At 37.2% G+C, this 21,857-nt stretch overlaps 1 protein-coding gene and 2 non-coding genes across 3 annotated transcripts; 1 reads left to right on the forward strand and 2 right to left on the reverse strand.

The window, feature by feature from the left end:
• Positions 1-7,300: 7,300 nt before the first annotated feature.
• LOC125227939 (trypsin, alkaline C-like) lies at positions 7,301-10,167 on the reverse strand. Its single transcript, XM_048132349.1, has 4 exons — positions 10,014-10,167; positions 9,600-9,780; positions 8,812-9,070; positions 7,301-7,656 (listed from the first exon to the last, which is right to left on the reverse strand). Exons 1-4 carry the CDS (start codon positions 10,051-10,053, stop codon positions 7,336-7,338), a joined length of 801 nt encoding a protein of 266 aa, XP_047988306.1. The 5' UTR covers positions 10,054-10,167; the 3' UTR covers positions 7,301-7,335.
• Positions 10,168-12,288: 2,121 nt separating this feature from the next.
• On the reverse strand, positions 12,289-12,363 carry Trnaa-agc. The gene has a single exon. It is a non-coding gene; the product is annotated as a tRNA-Ala (tRNA).
• A 362-nt stretch (positions 12,364-12,725) lies between these two features.
• On the forward strand, positions 12,726-12,800 carry Trnaa-ggc. Its single transcript has one exon. It is a non-coding gene; the product is annotated as a tRNA-Ala (tRNA).
• Positions 12,801-21,857: the final 9,057 nt, after the last annotated feature.

Below are 21,857 nucleotides of genomic sequence, written 5' to 3' on the forward strand. Positions count from 1 at the left end.
CTTTCCTTTCATTTTTAGGTCCCTATTTTCAGTTTTATTACATTTTATTAAAAAGCGTAAAAGCTACAATACAATATCTCAAAGAAGATCTTTAGAAGTATATGTATACCTGGAACTTATAATTTTCAAGCTATGCTCATTTTCCCTTTGCAATATTTGTGTTTGGTGACCAGTAGGATAAGTAAGGCCAGCGACTTTGCTCTTTTGCCTGTGGCGATGCCGCTTGGCAAAATTGTTCCTTGGGTCAAACTGATCCGATTTAGCTCAATAGTCATGAAATCGCACGTGACTACTCCCCACAAAGAGAAGGGGAAGGGGCCGGTTCCCTCGATGAAATCTATGCAATACTTCTTTTTGCTCTTAGCATCTCTTGGTCTTGTAATCCATCTTACTTGCATTTGTTTTTAGCAAATTATGTAAATAAGAGAAAAATGATGTTGGTTTGCGTAGGTATGCATACCTACACCTGTCTATTTCCATTGCGATGCTCGCTATCAGGTCATTATATTTAGTACATTCCGCGGTGTCCACCGCAGGGCATCAAATGCTTTATGCTCGTCAGTCGTGATTAAATTGTGCATTTGGTTGATTAATGTCCGTAGGTCCGGTTCGAAATAACTGGCTGGCGTCTCGTGCGCTGTCCACACTGGCTCATTCAAGATAAATTGGAATTCGAAGTCTAATGATGACACATACAATGTAGACTGGTGCGCGCACTCTTAACGATGTCATAGGCAACATTGTAGTCTACGATATCATTGAAAGTACGCTCATAGAACCTCATTTTCTTCCATTAAACATTAAGTATCAAGTAATCATAGAGGTCTTGGTATCATTATTCTAAATAGTCCTAATAATATTGTTATATAATGTATACCTGAATTCTGCATGTCAACTGCACGTACTTGTACACACTCTATACCATCTTAAGGTGGCTCGCTTTCCATACAAAAAACATCTACCATTTATTTAGTCACCGCACACTACAACTAAATAAAAATATGCGCATACATCTACTATACATTATCCATCGTCGCAGTATTGAACGAAATACATTGTTTCATACAAAAATCATGGACAAATCCATGTGAATTTTTTATTAATTTTACGAAAATGTGCGTGCCAAATTTTGTGTACAGACACAGAGCCGTCATATTTCGCGCATTTTTAGTTGACATTGTCATCAGTGACACTTGGCTCTTGACAAGTAATTATTTAAAGATATTGGTTTACTTTACTTAACTCAAGCAGACTCAGAAATAATGACGCATTTTGTCAATAAAGATACATATCGTGTATTTCGACACTGCTAGTGTAAATCGAAATGGCGTCTCGGTCAAACGCATTGACTATGAAGCAGGAGATCTCGAGCTCCATTCCGGAGTCTTTTTTAATCATTTGAACTTTTTTTGGATTTATTAAGTTTTTTTTAATATTTTTAATAGAATAAATATTCTATTAAAAAAGACTCTTACTATATTTCTTTCCTATTTTTTATTTTCATACAAAAATACAATACAATCTTTATTATGCCTTTGTTGATAAAATAAAATATTACACGTCAGGTCAGGTACATAGGTCATAGTGTGGGCATAGTATTAGTAATGTGCTGACTTCCTTACATTTATACTGAGCTAGTTGACCTATGTTATTGTTGTGTGAATGTTTTTCTTCAACAACTAAATAGTTATATATATGAATGTATGTAGGTATGTGGGTAGCTTTTGCACATTGTAATTTTTCCTCAGTCACCCGTTGAGCTCAGAGACCACGAATGCTGTAGTGTTCGAAACGTCGGGATGAATTGTAAATTCATTATACACGATTTAATCCGTTTTCATAGTTTTTATTTCATGACTTTCATGAGTAACTATCGCGGTAACTGAAGACAATATTAACTAAATGGTTACAAATAATAATTATCATCAATATAATCTGGTCCAGGCAGGCAATTATGGTCGCGCGATAAATGATAAAACATCTGGCCGTCCCTATAATCGCACTTGCTAATAGTGCGACAGGGACGGCCTGATATTTTATCGTCTATCGCGCGACCATGCTACCCGTGCTGTACTAGCTTTTGCCCGCGGCTTCGCTTGCGTTAGAAAGAGACAAAAGTAGCATATGTCACTCTCCATCCCTTCAACTATCTCCACTTAAAAACATGTCAATCCGTCGCTCCGTTGGGCCGTGAAAGACGGACAAACAGACAAACAAACACACATTATCTTTGATGAAACAACGAATTCTTCCACTTCAGATTATAGAGTAACCAGCTTTTCCCATTTATAATAAACTAGGTTTTGACCGCGGCTTCGCTCGTGTAAGAAAGAGACAAAAGGTAGCCTATGTCACTCTCCATCCCTTCAACTAAATCCCCTTAAATAATCATGTCAATTCGTCGCTCCGGTTTTGCCGTGAAAGACGGACAAACAAACAGACACACACCCTTTCTTATTTGTAATTTTAGTATGGATTTGACATTTATTTATATTTAAATAATTATATACGTATAGCCTAATTTCGTCGGTAACAGCGTGTTATGTAATGGCGTCGTTGGTGAACAGTCGCCTGTCACACCGTGAAACTGCGTTCGAATCCCGGGATTCTATAAACTTTTTGTATTTTTTTTTGGATATAAATTTCGTATTTTTTATTGACCGAGCAAGAATGGAGAGCCAAAGGTATCAATTTTATCTTAGAGAACATATTGATTTTTTTATTGTCATTTTGATTTTCTATTTATTAACCTCTCGTATGCTTAGGAGCAGATCTGCTCCATATTGTTTCAACTTTAACATGTAGTTATTATGACTAATATATTAATGACAATTTTTTGACAGACGCATACGAAAGGTTAAGTTGAGATATAAAACATAACTTTTAATACCCTCGCTAAATATAATATACTCGTATTCTCGAAATTACTCCTTAGATAAAAAAAGTCCACTTGAGTTTTTAAAGCAAGCACTACGATACTCAGTTAACTATTGCATTTTCATTTACTAATTTAAGATTTCAAAAGCGATTTGAATACCCTTGCTCCATCGAAAATAAACAATTAGAAAAAAAAATCATTCTAATCGTACTTTAGAAACTAAAATGTATCTATACTTTTTGGAATTTTTTAAAATATCAGATTATGATAATTATGTTAGAAATTCTGAGTTCGACGAACCCAAAAATTATTACCATGTAAGAGAATAGGTTTTTAATCTTTTTTGTGGAAAACGCTCAGTAACTACTGTACGAGTACATATACATTTATGTATAATAATAAAACAAAAAATAGTGTCTCATAGTGTTGTGTTCCTGCCGGTGAGTAAGGCTGCCAGAGCTCAACGAGGGTGCAGGGTGCTGACGACCGGAGGACTTACGGAAGTTACGGAACTAATTTGTTCCGTCTATTGTCCTTTGAGTCGTCGGCAACCCAAACCCTCCTTTGAACTTGTACACTCCTTTTTGCTGTGCACACACAGCAAAGGGGAGTGTACAAGTTTCTAATGGGGCGGCAACGCGCATGCGACACTCTTTGAGTTGCAGGCGTCCATAGGTTACGGTGACCGCTTTCCATCAGGCGGACCGTATGCTTGTTTGCCACCGACGTAGTATTAAAAAAAAAGTCCTGGATTCGAACCCAGTACTTCCATGCAAATCATGCGATAACACGTATTTACCGCAAGGCTATTTAAACAAGCTGTCGCCGCGTGAAATTATCGACTAGAAGGAATACAAAAACACTGTTTGTATGTGTGAGTGGTACTTAAAAATAGTGTAAAATAGTAAATTTAGTACATTAAGGGGATTAACGTTACAATGAGAAGTTGAATGTATGTTGTAATACGTCAATTTTAATATTAAATGTTCGCAAAGCATAATTGAAAGTATATAAATGCCTGTACGACTCCACAAAAAAAAATAAGACCGGTAATTTGCAGATTAACGCCATCTAACGCAGCCTGAGCTTCGGGTAACCTAGGCGAGCCACCTTAAATGAAAGCCTGATAACCGTCGGTGAAGCAATCTTATAACTTACTAGCTTTTCCCGCGGCTTCGCCGCGTATATAATCTTGTTTTCCCATACAAACTTTGGACCCCCATTTCACCCCCTCAGGAGGTGAATTATGAAAAACCCTTTCTTAGTGCTCCTCTACACCTTATAAGGAACCAATGTGCCAAATTTGAGATCTTTAGGATCACCGGTTTCGGCTGTGCTATGTCAGTCAGTCAGTCAGTGTCTTCTTTTATACCTATTGAGATTTAGATACCTATTTCAATTTTATTAATTTTTAGCAACGTAAAAAGAGTCCAGGGGGTATATTTCCGTTTTGGCTATAATTGTGTTAGATTATGTTGCCTTATAAATCAGCCTGGACACGTAGAAATTTTATTTTTATTTAGTTATAGGTGAATTACACTTAAAAACTTATACCCAGGCGATTTTTGAAGTGAAACTTCTTGTGCGACTTCCAACTGTTAGCGTTAAACGTTTAACGCTCAGTGCTACCAACTCGAATTTTGAAAAACAACACATTTCGATGTTTCACTTCTTTCGCGCGAAGGGACTCCACCCAATATTTTTTTCTGTTCTTATACCTAATTATTATAATAAATTGAATATTACTAATCGCATGTGTAATCGGCATCACTCCGCGTATAAATACGCGCGAGGCGCCGTGAATCAGTGCGCGCAAATAGATGCGCGTACGCACCGTCGTCACGCACCATTTTTAGTGCGCAAGTAAGTATTAATAAGGACCCAAAATGATCATTAAGTTTAAGAAGTGTTTTGCTCACGAAACTATTTTTGTAAATACTTGTTTTTTTTTCTCAAATAAATGAATTATTGTTATTCTTTTGAGAAATAAAGATCTTTATACCGAAAATTTTATTAGACCTTTTACTTTATACAAATGTGCAAAATGCGTACCATTTTCTTCTTCTTCTGATGTTTCTGTCTAAAAGGATACGATAAGAATCCAAAGTTAAAAAAAATAGATATTTAATTACTTACTACCATTGTTTCGATATTTTTTAGAACGATCAGTTCATTAATAAGCATTATAAAAACAAAACTGATTACATGTACTTATCATCTTTGAACTGCCGCGAAGTTATAAGGTCCAACAAGTCTTTTGCTTGATATTGTATGAAACTATGGAACTCTGCATTCATTTAAGTATATAAATTGTGTTCCGACACGCACTTGGCCTATTTTTTGTTTATTTATTTATACAAAAATAATCAATACCTAGTCTGGGTATTTTTTGCATAGGTACCTAAGTATTTTTGTTACTAATAGCGCCACACACGCATAAATATTTATTTGTAATTTTCTTTCTGTAGGCAATTGGGCCTAATTGTCTTGTCACGAAGTTCTTCCCGTCTAAAATAATCAGATAACGCTGGATAATTAGTTAAATTGTATTGTTACAGAAATTACGTATTTAAGTATACTCATTTTCAGCTCCACCTCACCGAAACTGAAAAGTAGTGGGTCAAATTTAACTTGCAAAATTTGATTAAAGACAAGATTTCTAACTAAACATTATAAGCAGGTTACAGGACTACCGCCATCTATGAGCTAACGTGGGAAGTAGGAAAACTTAGTACCTACAATCTCCGTGTGTTAGGCTTTGCTTAGGTTTCATCATTATTGGTGCGTTAAAGGTTCGCTAGATGGCGTGAAACATAAAGCAAAGATTTGGAAAAATCACATTTTATAATCATAAGTATCATAACTTTTTGTCTCAAAATAATTATTCGATGGAAAATAAAGTTATGTTTATACTAAATTCAGTCTGTGAGGAAAGATTCATGAAATGTATGGGATACAATTATATTCTACGTCTTCTCTTTCCGCACATACTCTACCAACTAATATTTATTCTTCCTTTTTAACCGCCTTCCAAATCTCAAGGAAAGGGGTTCTCAATTCGTCTGTATTTTTTTTTTTAATGTTTGTTCCTCGATATCTCCGTCGTTACTGGACCGATTTTGAAATTTTTTTTTTTTGCTTAAATGTATATGCATACAGATTGGTCCCATTTTTCTCAGAACCCAGTTCTGATGATGGGATCCTGGAGAAATCGAGGGAACTCCTCAAATCTGAAAGGCATACATATGGTGATTTTTGTGTTTTTAAAGGAATAGCATTCATTTACGTACGGAACAGTGACATTTGGTGCAGTGGAACTCCTGATGATGGTCAGAATGGAACTCCTCAAATCTGAACGGCATACTTATAGTGACTTTGGTATTTTTATAAGAACAGCATGCACTTACGTCCAGAACAGTAACATTTGGTGCAGTGGAACTGCTGATGATGGTCAGAACGGAACTCCTCAAATCTGAACGGCACACTTATAGTGACTTTGGTATTTTTATAAGAACAGCATGCACTTACGTCCAGAACAGTGACATTTGGTGCAGTGGAACTGCTGATGAAGAGTGAGCCGCCCCTGGTTAGAGTTCCGTTCTGATAATCATTCTCATCTGTAAGTACTTCAGAATCATCCAAATTTTAAAATTGGTTCAGAAATGACGGAGATATCGCATAACAAACATTAAAAAATATACAGACGAATTGATAACATAATCCAACATTTGAAAGTATTTATCACCAGAACCCCAAAGGGAGGCGGTTTTTTTTTCTTAAAAATTATTCGTACTAAAATCTTACACAACGTCCATGTTACGTATGAAATTAGGTTGAGGCAACAAAATGTAATACGATTACCGTGACTAGTAAATTAGATTCTTTCAGTGTAATATTGAGCTCCATACATAGGTATAACAGTAGTATAGTAACTGTATTAATAATAGTATTTTATGCAACAGGCGTTTAAAGGAGGTCAAAAAAGACGAGTGGCGTGGGTAACAATTTGAGGCGAAGCCGAAAATTGTTATTAAGAAAAAAGACGAGTGGCGTGGGTACAAGTATTTTTTGACTCAGTTAAACACCGTTGCATACAATACTTTTTCAACGACCATGTACTTACTTTTAAATAGTTTTCTAGAATAACTTTGGTGAAATTCGCACTGTTTCCTATAAGTATTTTGACTTGTCCTCTGCAATGTTTCTGCACTCACCCTGTCGCTCGCACTCCCCCGCGCCGCCGCCCGCCCCCGGCCGGCGCCCCGCGGCCCGCTATATCTCTTAAAGGCTACTAAGAGCTATATCGTATGCGCGGGTGCGCGGGGCGCCGGGCGGGGGCGGGCATCTTTTATGTAGGGTTTTAACGATCTATGCACGACACGGTAAATGACGAATAACAACACGGGAGTAGAAAAAAACATATTTTAGATTTCAAGAGCAATTTATTTATTTGTTAATTAAACAGCGGTCTGGATGATCCATTCAGTATATTTGGCAACGTTTGTGCTAACACCTGGGTACGTCTCATTCGCGCAGCCATGGCCCCACGATACGATACCCACCAAGATGGTCAAACCGGTCACATCCTTGTAGTACAGTGGGCCTCCAGAGTCGCCCTGGCAGGCATCGCGGCCGCCCACGTCTAAAAGTCCAGCACAGATCATGTTCTCGGTGACATCTTGGGGTGGAACAAGAGTGCGGTACCGCTCGGCGCAAATCTGGTGGTCGATGGTGTAGATGGTGACGTCTTGGAGAACGTTGGATGAAGAACCGTGGAACTGTTGGAGGAGACGGTATTATTCTAGACTAGAGACTAATTTGAGGACTAACATCAGGATGATATCTGATTATCACCAAGCTGTCGAGCTTTGCAGATATCATTTTGACGTCAGTATACTTTTGGTGGATGGATTGGTTGGAGTGCTCTTTCTTTTTAGGGTTCCGTAGTCAACTAGGAACCCTTATTGTTTCGCCATGTCTGTCTGTCCGTCCGTCCGTCCGTCCGTCCGTCCGCGGATAATCTCAGTAACCGTAAGCACTAGAAAGCTGAAATTTGGTACCAATATGTATATCAATCACGCCAACAAAGTGCAAGAATAAAAAATGGAAAAAATGTTTTATTAGGGTACCCCCCCTACATGTAAAGTGGGGGCTGATATTTTTTTTTAATTTTAACCCCAATGTGTGATATATTTTTGGATAGGTATTTAAAAATGAATAAGGGTTTACTAAGATCGTTTTTTAGGGTTCCGTAGTCAACTAGGAACCCTTATAGTTTCGCCATGTCTGTCTGTCTGTCCGTCCGTCCGTCCGTCCGCGGATAATCTCAGTAACCGTTAGCACTAGAAAGCTGAAATTTGGTACCAATATGTATATCAATCACGCCAACAAAGTGCAAAAATAAAAAATGGAAAAAAATGTTTTATTGGGGTACCCCCCCTACATGTAAAGTGGGGGCTGCTATTTTTTTTCATTCCAACCCCATCATGTGATATATTGTTGGATAGGTATTTAAAAATGAATAAGGGTTTACTAATATCGATTTTTGATAATATTAATATTTTCGGAAATAATCGCTCCTAAAGGAAAAAAAAAGTGCGTCCCCCCTCCCCTCTAACTTTCGAACCATATGTTTAAAAAATATGAAAAAATCACAAAAGTAGAACTTTATAAATACTTTCTAGGAAAATTGTTTTGAACTTGATAGGTTCAGTAGTTTTTGAGAAAAATACGGAAAACTACGGAACTGAGCGTGGCCCGACACGCTCTTAGCCGGTTTTTAATGATGACTTAATTAAAAGTTTTTCGTATTAATGACAAGTTGAGCATTCTTTGTTTTTCTAGAATAATGACATTTTTCTCTTGATAATCAATGGTTGGGACAAGACCAATCATCATGAATGTATGCTCATACATATTTATATTATACTGACCGAAGTGGTGCCCCAGCCGGCATGGATAACGGGCAAGTTCGGAGGCAGCACTGTTTCAGGAGACGCTATGGTGGACTGCTGGACAACGGGCGTGTAGACCAGGGACTCAACAAGCCGGACCACGCTGATGTCGCCGTCGTAGCCCGACAGGTGGCGGTAGGTGGGGTGGTTGATGGCCGTCTCCACGTGGCTGATGACGCCGCCGGTGTTCCTGTAGGTGCTGCCCGCGCGGATGCGGCGGAGGTTCGGTTCGTAGAGCCTGGATAAAACGTGTATGAAGACGTGTGTGAATTCAAATATATATAAATATCTGCGTAACCTCACGAGTACCTAGCAAGCACTAAATTAATTAACAAGCACCAATACAAATAGATTAATAAATAATAGATGACGCTTCCTCAGGCCTGACGAGTAGCTAGGCCGGAAGAGCAGATTACAATCACTTTCGTAAAAATATTGACTTTGGCAATCCTTGACATTAAATATTTGGCAAGCGAATCACAGGACGCCCAAAACGCGCGAATTTTTTTTTTCGTATGGCACATATTATTATGCCACTGCATTTCGTATTAATTTAGTATTCGTAAAGGAGCCCAGTCAAGACCCTGAGCTCTTCAAGGTTGGCTCTAAATTTGGTGTATTCTACCACCATATGGCGGGTTATTTGTTCCGGTTTCCAAAGTCCGTATATGCCGCCGATTCGCATCATCTCATGTTTTCCTGATTAGCCCATGTCAGTCCTGAAGCGGTTCAGCAGAAACGACGGTAATGAATGCTCTATAACTTACAATCCTTCGTAACAGTGCGCAGCGGTGACCACGTATCTGGTGGTGAGGACGTTGGCGGCACAGCTCTGGCTCCAGACGCCTGTGAAGATGCCCATGGTCTCCGACTGCACGATCCAGGGGTATTCCTGGACGGTGGTGGGGTTGCCACCCACGATGCGGTTGGGCGACGCGGCTGTGGCAGCTGGTGTGATGATACCATTGGATTTTTACATGTGCGGATTGTGGGAAATCACATTTAGCAAATGGAACATTATGTGAAAATAAAGTGTGCAAATTGCTATGTTAGTAGAACTTCAACATTTCATAAACTATCTAGTATTTAATATTACTGTAATATAAATGAAAAAGTATTGATTTCGCCAGAAATAAAAATTAAAGTTCGTGTGCGTCTAAAGTAATGTAAGTGGAACGTACCCACGAGGAGCGCCAGGGACAAAATTACACGTGACGCCATTTTACCTCACCAAATACGCGATGTAAAATCCGAGGTTACCCTTATTTATTACATTTTTTTATCTAGAAATAATCTATATGGCTCTATTAAATTTATACAATTCTAGATAGATGTTATTATAAGAATATGTATGTACATTTAGTTTATGGTACGCTTGCAACTACGTAAACTCGTTTACTTATTTTCAATTTGTACTTTAATAGCTTACAATTATTTAAATAGCTTAGGAAGATAAATAAATAAAGAACACATTTTAATTAATGAATCAACTATTTGTGACGTGTTCTTACAATCTTATCCTTAACACTAGTAGTAAATAGTAATAAATCGATAAAGTACCGCTGCCTATCATTATAGCATAACATAATTTAATTCTTATCTTTGGTGGGTGCTTCAAGCCGTGGAAATACCGCCATGTAGGTAATAAACGACATCTGTAATGTAATTTATAGGTACTTGAAAATGGTTTTCAATTAAGTTTTACTAATCGTATTTATCATTCCTGCTGTCATTTAGAGAATTTGAGGGGTGGCACATCAGCACATTACTGTCAAACTTTCGAGAGAGTCGAGTTCAGACATGTGGCCCATTTCACAAAACAACAAGTTACAATAAAGTCTCATTTTAACTTGTCATATTAGACAGTGTCTACGTCTTGTAATTTGTAACCTCTACCACATTAAAAGTTTGTGTACTTAATGGGCCAATGGTCTTTCTGATGACTATTAATTTATTGACCAAAATAATTAAAATACAAATAATGTTTTCCTAAATTATACTTAAACTAAATACTTGCATAATATGATTTTGTTGAGCAAAATAATAATTCAAAGATCATTTTTTACTAAAAACAAAAAATAATACTTAATGCAGGTTAAAGGTAAGTATATTTGTTTCTGAAAAGGCGCAGATAAACTTAAAAGCGGAACAATATTGTCTAAAGTCAGATAAAAAGAAAACAACAAACAGAAGCTGAGATAAAAATAAATAATCTCAGAGGGTTAGCACATGATTGCCGCGATAAAAATAAATAATCTCAGGTGTATTTTGTTTAGCTTACAAGGAAGAGAAGGAAGTAAGGAAGTTGAGGATCATTTGCAGTCTTTGCTTGCACTACCCACTTTTATTTTTACATTTACTTAACTGTCTATTATAGAGGTCTATATAAAATACGTTAAATATGAAATTGTTTAGAAACCGAAACAGAAAAAAAGAGATTGTATAGGGTAAATTGCCAGTAAATTAAATGGCCTCTTCCAGTAACTAGCCATTTTGCACCAAAAACGGTTTTTAAGGAAGGGGTTCTCAATTCGTCTGTTTTTTTTTTTTTTATGTTTGTTCCTCGATATCTCCGTCGTTACTGGACCGATTTTGATTTTTTTTTTGATTGAATGTATATGAATACAGATTGGTCCCATTTTTCTCAGAACCCAGTTCTGGTGGTGGGATCCTGGAGAAATCGAGGGAACTCCTCAAATCTGAAAGGCATACATATGGTGATTTTTATGTTCTTAAAGGAACAGCATGCATTTACGTACGGAACAGTGACATTTGGTGCAGTGGAACTCCTGATGATGGTCAGAATGGAACTCCTCAAATCTGAACGGCACACTTATAGTGACTTTGGTATTTTTATAAGAACAGCATGCACTTGCGTCCAGAACAGTGACATTTGGTGCAGTGGAACTGCTAATGATGGTCAGAACGGAACTCCTCAAATCTGAACGGCACACTTATAGTGACTTTGGTATTTTTATAAGAACAGCATGCACTTACGTCCAGAACAGTGACATTTGGTGCAGTGGAACTGCTGATGAAGAGTGAGCCGCCCCTGGTTAGAGTTCCGTTCTGATAATCATTCTCATCTGTAAGTACTTCAGAATCATCCAAATTTCAAAATTGGTTCAGAAATGACGGAGATTTCGAATAACAAACATTAAAAAATATACAGACGAATTGATAACATAATCCAACATTTGAAAGTATTTATCATCAGAACCCCAAAGGAAGGCGGTTTTTTTTTCTTAAAAATTATTACTCGGATAACTTTCAAAACTTGACTATAAGTATAATATGTACTAATAATTGTTGAGTATAGCGCCATCTATTGGCGAATAGTGCGACCGCGAACTAATTTGTGCAGTAAGTATATAGTGTGTTGGTTTTTCCGAGACAATAAAATTCTCTATAATAATAGTAACCTGTTTTTAAATTAAAGGAAAAATGGAAAATTCACACCTCCGGCAGGACTTGAACCTGCGACCTCTGGCCTTGCTGGGGCCATCGCGCTTCCAACTGCGCCACGGAGGCCTGCTGGATGTGTGCGAATTTATCCATGCCTTCCCTCAATTTTCAACCGCCTTAGGGTGGCGTTATAGCAAACATCTACCTGTAAGAATAGATCTTAACAGGCACAGCACGGGAAGCATGGTCGCGCGATAGACGATAAAATAGCAGGCCGTCCCTATCGCACTATTTGTAAGTGCGATAGGGACGGCCTTATATTTTATCGTCTATCGCGCGACCATGCTTCCCGTGCTGCAGTCTTAATTTACATTGAGAATTCGCCAGTAACAATGTGCTAACCCATACTAAATTTGTTTGCTATAACGCCACCCTAAGGCAGTTGAGAATTGAGGGAAGGCATGGATAAATTCGCACACATCCAGCAGGCCTCCGTGGCGCAGTTGGAAGCGCGATGGCCCCGGCAAGGCCAGAGGTCGCAGGTTCGAATCCTGCCGGAGGTGTGAATTTTTCCATTTTTCCTTTAATTTAAAAATATGTAATATCGCTCGCAGACGTTTCTGCATGATAAAAAAAAACAAATAGTAACCTGCTTCAATAACTTTTATATTAGAGAAAAAACGGATTTTATTTATCCTGTATTATTTATCATAATACCAATGTTTTGTAAAAACAAAAACTTAATTTTAAGTCTGCAAAGTTTGGACATGGATGGGGGGAGTCATTTGTTACATTTTCCTTTAAAAACATTTATTTCCACAACAAAAGATTTTTTTAGGGTTCCGTAGTCAACTAGGAACCCTTATAGTTTCGCCATGTCTGTCTGTCCGTCCGTCCGTCCGTCCGTCCGTCCGTCCGTCCGTCCGTCCGTCCGTCCGTCCGTCCGTCCGTCCGTCCGTCCGTCCGTCCATCCGTCCGTCCGTCCGTCCGTCCGTCCGTCCGCGGATAATCTCAGTAACCGTTAGCACTAGAAAGCTGAAATTTGGTACCAATATGTATATCAATCATGCCAACAAAGTGCAAAAATAAAAAAACCGGCCAAGTGCGAGTCGGGCTCGCGCACAAAGGGTTCCGTAGCAGCAAATATAATAAACTTTTTGATCTATCTTATAAGGTTCAGCCATCGTTTTCAGTGTAAGCACAATAACTTAACCAAAATTACAGTTAAATCAACCTATCTCAAAAACTATAAGAGATACTTTGATCAAACCAAAAATCGTTGAAAGAGTTAATTAGCATGCATCACCTCTATTTTTTTTAGAATTTTATACCCCGTAGTTATAAAAATAGAGGGGGGGGGACATACTTTTTACGACTTTGAGAGCTGATATCTCAAAAACCGTTCACTTTAAGAAAAATGTTTTTTAGAAAACTTTATATCATTTTAAAAGACCTTTCCATTGATACCCCACACGGGTATGTACATCGAAAAAAAATTTTCATCCCTCAGTTACATGTATGGGGGCCCCACCCCCAATTCTTTTTTTTTTTACTATTTAGTGTCATAATTTTGTAGCGGTTCATACAACACATATTCCCATCAAATTTCATCACTGTAGTACTTATAGTTTCCGAGTAAATCGGCTGTGACAGACGGACAGACGGACAGACGGACAGACGGACAGACGGACATGACGAAACTATAAGGGTTCCGTTTTTGCCATTTTGGCTACGGAACCCTAAAAATGGAAAAAAATGTTTTATTAGGGTACTCCCCGTACATGTAAAGTGGGGGCTGATATTTTTTTTTATTCCAACCCCAATGTGTGATATATTCTTGGATAGGTATTTAAAAATGAATAAGGGTTTCCTAAGATCGTTTTTTGATAATATTAATATTTTCGGGAATAATCGCTCCTAAAGGAAAAAAAAGTGCGTCCCCCCCCTCTAACTTTTGAACCATAAGTTTAAAAAATATGAAAAAAATCACAAAAGTAGAACATTATAAAGACTTTCTAGGAAAATTGTTTTGAACTTGATAGGTTCAGTAGTTTTTGAGAAAAATACGGAAAACTACGGAACCCTACACTGAGCGTGGCCCGACACGCTCTTGGCCGTTTTTTTTTGTAATGGAACGATAACACCCTTTTTGATGTTGGGTGTTTTCTAAAATTGATATTAAAAAATACAACACTTTAATAGTATTTTATGCAACTGGTGGTTAAAAGAGGTCAAAAAAGGTGAGTGGCGTGGGTAACAATTTGAGGCGAAGCCGAAAATTGTTAATAAAGACGCCACGAGCATTTTTTGACTCAGTTAAACACCGTTGCATACAATACTTTTTCTACGACCAAGCACTTATTTTGAAAGAAAATTATAAATCAACAAATACCTACTTTCAGTCATCTTAGTTATCTAGTGGACCGCCTACCATTTTGAATATGCAGTTTGAGTGCAAATATGAAAATAAAACTGTCTATGGTATGGTTCTTTGAAGCCTGGCCACTAAGACGAATCGAGCCGAGTTGAATCGAGTTCTCATACATTTGAATGCGATTCGACGCGTCGCCAATGAACGCAGCAGAAAACGAAGGAGTCTCGACTCTGCGAATTGGTTTGTTAAGTTGGTAGCAATGTATTTACTGAACTGTAACAGCTATATCGTGCTACTGCTACTAAATGTTTTCAGGGTATAGACTAGATAGACTTGTCCTGACATCTTTTATGTAGGGTTTTAAAGTTCTATGCACGACCTTGTAACTCACGAATAACAGTACGGGAGTAGAAAAAACGTATTAAGAACACCATCACCATCAAATAATAAACCAAATTGAAGATGAATCAAAATCAACTTTGTAACAACCCTAAATGGCGAAGTGTAAATCATGTTATGAACAAATTTCCCGGAGAAGTTGAGATGGAACGTGGTACCTTCGCTCATGCAGGTCTAAATTATCTATTCATGTTTTCTTCCGCGCCTGGAGCTACCAAACAATTTTGTTCGAAGTTTATGATTTATATCTTAAAAGTGAAGTAATGTGAGCTGGCGTTCCGAGCAACAGATTCTGTTGCAAGCTATGTAAATGAATGAACAGGGAATGGACCAAATGAATTCATGAAAACTATAGGTTACTCACTTAGTTTTTTTCTCTGAACTAAAGGTTTACAGGAGTTCTTCTTAATTAGAATAAATCTAGATAAAACGTATTACTACAACTAGGAAAACTGTCTTGGTTGTTTTCGAGTTTTTTAGGGTTCAGTATGGGTAGGGTAAAGTATAATGGATATGTTGATAATACGCGGTACTTCTTAGATATATTGGGTTGGCACAAAAGTAATGACACACTCTACAAAACTCCATACATTTCCTTTCTTAAGTTAATTGTTTTCGATAATATTCTAGTATGTTGTAGAACATTCTAGGTACTTCTAATGTGAGGGTATATAAAGCCGCCCTCGTGATTGGTTTAGTTAGATTGAAATAAAATGGACGAGCGACAAGTTCGAACACTTTACTTATACGAGTACTTGTTAGGCCACAGTGCGCGGGCTGCGGCTGACAATATCAACACTGCATTGGGCGCTGGAAGTACAAGCCATGCCACGGTGTCCAGATGGTTTGACCGTTTTAAATCAGGAGACAAGAGCCTTGAAAGTCAGTCACGCTCAGGGCGAACACCTGCATTCAATGATGACGATTTACGCCGCGAACTACAGTCGAATCCTGATGCTACTACTCGTGAATTAGCGGAAGCACTTAACTGCAGTCACCACGCTGTGGAATACCATCTGCATGAGCTTGGGTATCGAAAAGTTTTGGCTCGATGGGTACCGCACATCCTTACCGACGCCAGTCGTGCAGTTCGTGTCGCCATCTGTCAATTACTTTTGCTGCGACCTCGACGTAAAGAGTTTTTGACTGATCTGGTTACGGGAGATGAATCATGGATTTATTATGAGAACGATACACATCGTACTTTTTGGCTGCCTCGAGAAGAAACGCCACCAACTCAACCGAAGCTGAGTCAAAAGAACCGCTTAAAAGTTTTGCTTTGTTGTTTCTGGGACTCGCAAGGCATGCTGTTTCATGAACTATTACACAATGAAACTGTAAACGCTAACAAATATTCAACACAGCTCATCGAACTATCTTCTGCTATCAAGAATAAACGACGAAGACGAGCCACTGTAATTTTACTATATGATAACGCTCGACCTCATGTCGCATCTACCGTTCGCCAACAGCTGCAGAACTTGGGCTGGGAGACGATACCCCACCCACCTTATTCTCCAGACCTCACACCATCAGACTTTCATTTATTTAGAGCCCTGAAACGACATTTGCGGGGTAAACAATTCAATGATTTACATGAAGTACAGGTGGAGTTGAACAACTTTTTCGAGGCACAGCCATCAGAGTTCTGGGCGAAAGGCATCCAAACTTTGCCGGATCGTTGGCAAGAAGTCATAGATGCTAATGGTGATTACATCATCGACTAAGCTTTTTGTATTGTAATAATCATCATCATCCTCCTTGCGTTCTCCCGGCATTTGCCACGGCTCATGGGAGCCTGGGGTCCGCTTTGACAACTAATCCCAAGATTTGGCATAGGCGCTAGTTTTTACGAAAGCGACTGCCATCTGACCTTCCAACCCGAAGGGTAAACTAGACCTTATTGGAATTAGTCCGGTTTCCTCACGATGTTTTCCTTCACCGAAAAGCGACTGGCAAATATCAAATGACATTTCGCACATAAATTCCGAAAAACTCATTGGTGCGAGCCGGGGTTCGAACCCGCGACCTCCGGAATGAAAGTCGCACGTACTTACCGCTAGGCTACCAGCGCTTATTGTAATAATAATAAAAAATATAAAACGTAAACCAAGTGTCTCTTTACTTTTGTGCCAACCCAATATTTTGTAAGACGCTACGTTTCTTATATAATACATACATACATACATACATACAATCACGCCTGTATCCTGTATATTCTTATATAATAACAACATGATAATTATGTAAGTAAAGAAAGGAATATTATTTTCCGTTCTTTACTTAATTATCACGTGCTCACTTATCAGCGGCTAATGTTATAATAATGGCCTTGTAAGACATGGTTTGAGATTATTCTCATTATCATATAATTATTTCTGAAGGACAACGCCAACAAATGAACATAATTTTTTGGGCGGTTTAAAAGAATAAATTGATCTTTATACTCTATTTATACAACTAAGTCAATATCAAACTTGGGTAAATCCAATCCGCTATAAGGTTGATTATCTTTCAGATTATATTATATTTTTTATGTATTCAACCTTAAAGCAGAATGGATTTAACCAAGTTTGAAGTTAAGCGACACAATTATACATGAATAGTGTCACACTGTCACAGGCACAAACGTCATCGCACACAGTCAAGGAAGTTTTTCATCATTCATTCATTAATTCATACATTTTACGAATCTATTCCCAAAAGGAAAAGGCAAGCGCACGCAATTAATGGGTTGAAAGAAACTGAAATTGTGATATCTAATTATTGCAGTAATAGGTTGCTATCCCATCGTCCACGCCAATTGATTCCAAATTCCACAGTCAACTTCTACAACACCCACGGGAGGAAAGGGGTGAAATTCTTAACCCGTTACCACACGGGAGCTTTTAATTTAGGAAGTTTTTAATTTAACAAATACGTACCTACGCGCTTTTACATACACAACGCCACCTTGCATTAATGTTGTCTAATTATTATGCTAATGGTCCTTTGACGGTAGTGGCAGGAAAATATGGAGAGGTATTTGATGTGCTACTTATTTATCTACTAACCAAAAATAATAATATCGACGCTGGAAAGGCTAATTGACTAACAGACCATTTTTGGGCATATTGAGTTATATACATCATTGGAATCAGCGATTTTTTCTGCGTCTAACGAGCCAGGTTTCAAAACGATCTGAAGACTTTTTTGGCTTGTTAGCAATTTGGAAAAAGGCAATTTACTAAAAACATTTTCTCTAACAAGCCACTTTTTTTGACAAATTATTGAGATACTGGCTATATGTTAACGCCAAAAACACTTGTTTGGATGTTAGTCAATTTCGTTTAATGTAATTTTATATGTTTTAGTTTGTAAGTCATTTTACCAGAATGAAAAAATGTTATGATTGCACGTTAACCATTTATCTAGAACCGCGGTAGTAAAGAACTGCACGTTAGCCGTTTATCCAGAACCGCGGCAGTCAAAAACTGCACGTTAGCCGTTTATCCCAACCGGCGAAATAGTGGCTTAGGTGGTTTAAGCAAATATCCAAGAAATTAATAACACAACATTCTCCTTTAATCCATTTTACTTGTCTTTGGTAAATAAAAATTACATTCAATACCAAATATCCTGACCGAATAATGATATTTTAATATACGTTAGTGAATTTAAATGAACTCTTCAGTCATAGCGTAATGCGTATTAGGTATTTTAAAACCAAAAACTGACCTTGAGCGTAAACATTTTACAAGGGGGAAAGGGACGGGTGACTCTTTAGTCAACGCTTAGTGCTACTCGAGTTAAGACGTGACAGCTATCGTGCGTAATTGTGGCGATCATTCATTTCGGAGTGTTTAGAGGTAAGTAGAGGTAACATTGGACAAAAATCTACAATGGACTCTTCATATAAGAAAACTAGCAAACAAATCAAGTTCAGCCGCATACGCCGTTAGGAGAATCAGGCAACTGACTAATGTTGAGACAGCTCGTCTAGTGTATCATAGTTATTTTCACAGTTATGGTATTCTGGTTTAGGGCAAAGTAGCTGACATACAGATTATTTTTGTATTACAAAAGAGAGCCATTCCTTCTATTTACAACTTAGGAACACGTGAATCAGTAAGAGAGAGAGTGAATCAGTCAAAGAAATTAATATCTTAACTGTAGCTTTCCAAAACATCTATGATAGTATCATTTATGTTGTTAATAATTTAGACTGTTTCACTAAGAATTCTGATATCCATAATTATAACACTAGAAACAAAAATAAGCTTGCCATAAAGAAGTTTCGTGTCCGCAAAGTACAGAAATCATTTGTTGGGCAATGAATGCATTATTTTTTATAATAAGTTACCTGACACTGTTTTGAGATTACCCCTCCCAGCTCTTAAGAACTACTTAAAAAAATCTTTGATATTAAAGGCTTATTACAGAGTCGAGGACTATTTGATAGATAAACAATATAAACATGCATGGCCCGAACCAGAAACTGCAAAAAACAAATAGCAATTAAAATATGTAATTGTATTATGTGTAGAAGACACAGTTCAGATAAGAAAGCACATAAAATATTTTATGTTTTGTAAGATCATAATATATTAGATTTAGATCATAATATATATGTAATGAACTATTCATAAGAGCTTGTAATTAGGCCTACATGAATAAATATATTTTGAATTTGAATTTGAATTTGTACATATTTAATGATATTGAGATTTATATTATCTTTTTCTTCAGTGACAATTTGATATGTTTTCTCTGAAGAAGAACGACGTATTATTAAACTACAATATAATTTATTGAAATTAATTTCCATAGAGTACCTACCTAGTCTGTTAATTATTTTTTGATGAATACTTTTGCATGTTAAATTTTATCTTGTTATTTAATGCATGTTAATTATAAGATGTAATGTATTGAAAAGAAGTGGCCCGCCGAGTTTCTTGCCGGTCCCATAGTGGATACCCCTCCCAACTGAGGGGGGACTGAAATCTTCTCGAGGCTGAGGCGTAGGGTTAGAGCCGGCGTAGATTTATTTGACGTTCATAATTATGCGCATTGTAATATGCCTACTTGAAAAATAAATAATTCATTTTCATTTTCAAGTCTTTGTTTTGTGTTTTCCTTAATTATTATTATACGTAATTTTAATTGTATAAAGTAATAATGATACTCGAACCTATATTTAAGTAATAAGTCGTTTTATTTATGTTCCTTTCTCTTTTTAACACAAACACTAAGCTTACTAATAATATTTACGAGTACCTTTCTATTGTTTATTTTGAAAGTACCTATAAGTTTGTTTTTATACTGTCCCGTGTATAACTCACTGGTCAAAGGAAACGGGTCAGATAGTATGGAGATCTTGAGATTCAATGTTGTAGTACTTTTAGTGAATACGGTTACCTTGTTGACCTAGTTGACCTTGACTAGTGACTTTGCCTACCAAGTTGGAGGTCCCGGAATCGAATCCCGGTGAGGGCGTTTATTTGTATGTATATAAGTAGGTACCGTATTTACCTACATTTATCTACATTAGTAAGTACCTATATATATCGTCGCCCATCACACCATAATACAAGCCTTGCTTTGCCCCCTGAATATTTAAAATATATACATACTCACATACACACATTTTTACGCCTTTTTCACTACATGGTGGCAGCAGAGCGTCGAAGGTGCAACAGTAGAAACCTATGTTTATTTTCGTACAATCAACAGCAAGTGTAAGTGTTGACCATCTTCCTTTTCATAATATAATAAGGTCTACAATCGAATAATGATCACTTACTTTTGCTGTTGCCTGCACAAATAAGTTTAACTTAATTAAAGATTATAAATTTAAATAGATATCATACACGAAAGAAAAAACGACAAGGCCCACTGGTGGCCGAGCCGGGAATCGAACCCGGGCGGGCGGGTGGTCTAGTGGTGAAGACGTTAGCCGCGTAAGCTGAAGACCCGGGTTCGATTCCCGGCTCGGCCACCAGTGGGCCTTGTCGTTTTTTATTTCGTGTATGATATCTATTTAAATTTATAATTTATATATAGTAGTGTGACTACTTGAAAAAAGAACAAATCAAAAAATATTCAATAAAATAATTTGATTTGTTCCCTAGTTGTTAATTAAAGATTCTTTCATGAGAAATACAATAGTTTTCAGTATGACATCTCATCTAAAAACAGGTGTTAGTTTTTGGTGAAGTGCCTTTTAAGCTGTTATACCAGTGTTTCATAATGTTAGCTAGTGGCTGTTATGCATTTTCTTCGATTCTAGTTTTGTTTGAAAGGTCTTATTATATGTTCTTTTGGGTTGGGTTTTAAAGCTCATAGTCGCATAAGTTAAGTATCCGTTCCCTAAGAAACTATGAATATGTATTTATCCTGAGTTTGAAAAAATGACAATTGTCTAACGTGGACTTTATTTCGTAAATACGTACATATATCGGAATACAATCATATTGATCAAATAAACAACACAAATACCTCCAACTTCGTAGTACGTCATTTTATTGTATAATAAATAAACAAAAAGTTATGATTTTTTTTCAAAAAAAAAAAGTTTATATTGGCTCTCCTGTAAAGTTTGCAAAATGCACGTTAGTCAATTAGCCTTTCCAGCGTCGATATAAATAAATAAATTATTAATTATCATCTTAAAAATATCGTATCATTTTGCCAACGTTCAAATTTTATTGTAAGTAATTAAGTATCTATCATTCTTATGACTCTTATGAGTATATGTAGAAAATAATAACCTCAAGCTTTAAACGTGGGATTGTTGACTTTTAAACAAGGGCTGCTCTGCAGAAGTAGTAAGTTTAAAGATAAAGAAAGCAAATATATTATTTGAGCT

This window comes from Leguminivora glycinivorella, chromosome 1 (genome assembly GCF_023078275.1).
Source record: "Leguminivora glycinivorella isolate SPB_JAAS2020 chromosome 1, LegGlyc_1.1, whole genome shotgun sequence".
Classification (NCBI taxonomy): Eukaryota; Metazoa; Arthropoda; class Insecta; order Lepidoptera; family Tortricidae; genus Leguminivora; species Leguminivora glycinivorella.